The sequence below is a fragment of the Crocuta crocuta genome, unplaced genomic scaffold, assembly GCF_008692635.1.
Source record: "Crocuta crocuta isolate KB4526 unplaced genomic scaffold, BGI_CrCroc_1.0 C28443260, whole genome shotgun sequence".
Classification (NCBI taxonomy): domain Eukaryota; kingdom Metazoa; phylum Chordata; class Mammalia; order Carnivora; family Hyaenidae; genus Crocuta; species Crocuta crocuta.
The window spans coordinates 1-1,119 of record NW_027549644.1 but is presented as its reverse complement, the minus strand read 5'-3'; the positions used below and the strand labels follow the sequence as shown (position 1 = coordinate 1,119).

Sequence of the window (1,119 nt, the reverse complement as noted above, 5' to 3'; positions counted from 1 at the left end):
CATCCTATATGATATTTATGCAGGACCAGAAATGGGTGATTCACCTGAAGGTGAAGAGAGACTACTTTGTGAAGAATTTTCCAGTCTTCAGCTACCACAGTGGTGTCCTGCGGCAAGAAATGCCTTTCATCTCACATGACTGTCACTATGAGGGCTACATAGAAGGAGTCCCAGGTTCTTTTGTTTCTCTTAACACCTGTTCAGGCCTCAGGGGCATCCTCATTAAGGAGGGGAATCCCTATGGCATTAAGCCCAAGGACACTTCAAAACACTTTGAACATGTGTTGTACACCATGGCACACCAAGCTCGAGTCTCCTGTGGGGTCACTTCCAAAGGCAGCCAAGTGGTGTCTGCCAGCCGGCACCAGGCGAGCCGGAAGCCTCGCAGTCCACAGGCACTGCCCTCCTCGTGGTCACACACCAAGTACGTGGAGATGTTTGTCGTGGTCGACAACCAGCGGTTCCAAATGTGGGGCAGTAACGTCAGTGAGACAGTCCAGAGGGTAATGGACATCACCGTTCTGGCCAACAGCTTCACTAGGGGAATAAACACAGAGGTGGTGCTGGCTGGAATGGAGATCTGGACCGAGGAGGACCTCATAGAAGTCCCAGCGGACTTGCAAGTTACACTCAGGAATTTCAACAGCTGGAGACAGGAGAAGCTCTCCCATCGTGTGAAGTACGACGTTGCCCACATGATCGTTGGACATCATCCTGAAGGAGATGTGGGACAGGCATTTCTCAATGGCGCCTGTTCAAGTGGCCTTGCAGCAGCTGTTGAAGCCTTCCATCATGAAGATGTCCTCCTGTCTGCAGCGCTCATGGCCCACGAGCTTGGGCACAACTTGGGTATTCGGCATGACCACTCAGCCTGCGTTTGTGAGGATAAACACTTGTGCCTCATGCACGAAAATATCACCAAAGAAGGTGGCTTCAGCAACTGCAGCTCTGACTACTTCTACCAGTTCCTCCGGGAACACAAAGGGACCTGCCTATTTAACAAGCCTCGGCCCCAAGGTCGCCTGCGTAGGAATACAGAGTGTGGAAATGGTGTCTTGGAGGACAAGGAAGAGTGTGACTGTGGACCCGACTGTGGTAATAACCAGTGCTGTGACCAAA

The 1,119-nt window shown here is 51.7% G+C and overlaps 1 protein-coding gene across 1 annotated transcript; it reads left to right on the top strand.

The window, feature by feature from the left end:
- Positions 1-8: 8 nt before the first annotated feature.
- On the top strand, positions 9-1,115 carry LOC144219058 (disintegrin and metalloproteinase domain-containing protein 1b-like; the record flags this gene model as incomplete). The annotated part of the gene is made up of 1 exon (XM_077749042.1): positions 9-1,115. A coding segment is annotated over one exon (1,107 nt), but the record flags the coding sequence as incomplete, so codon positions are not given.
- Positions 1,116-1,119: the final 4 nt, after the last annotated feature.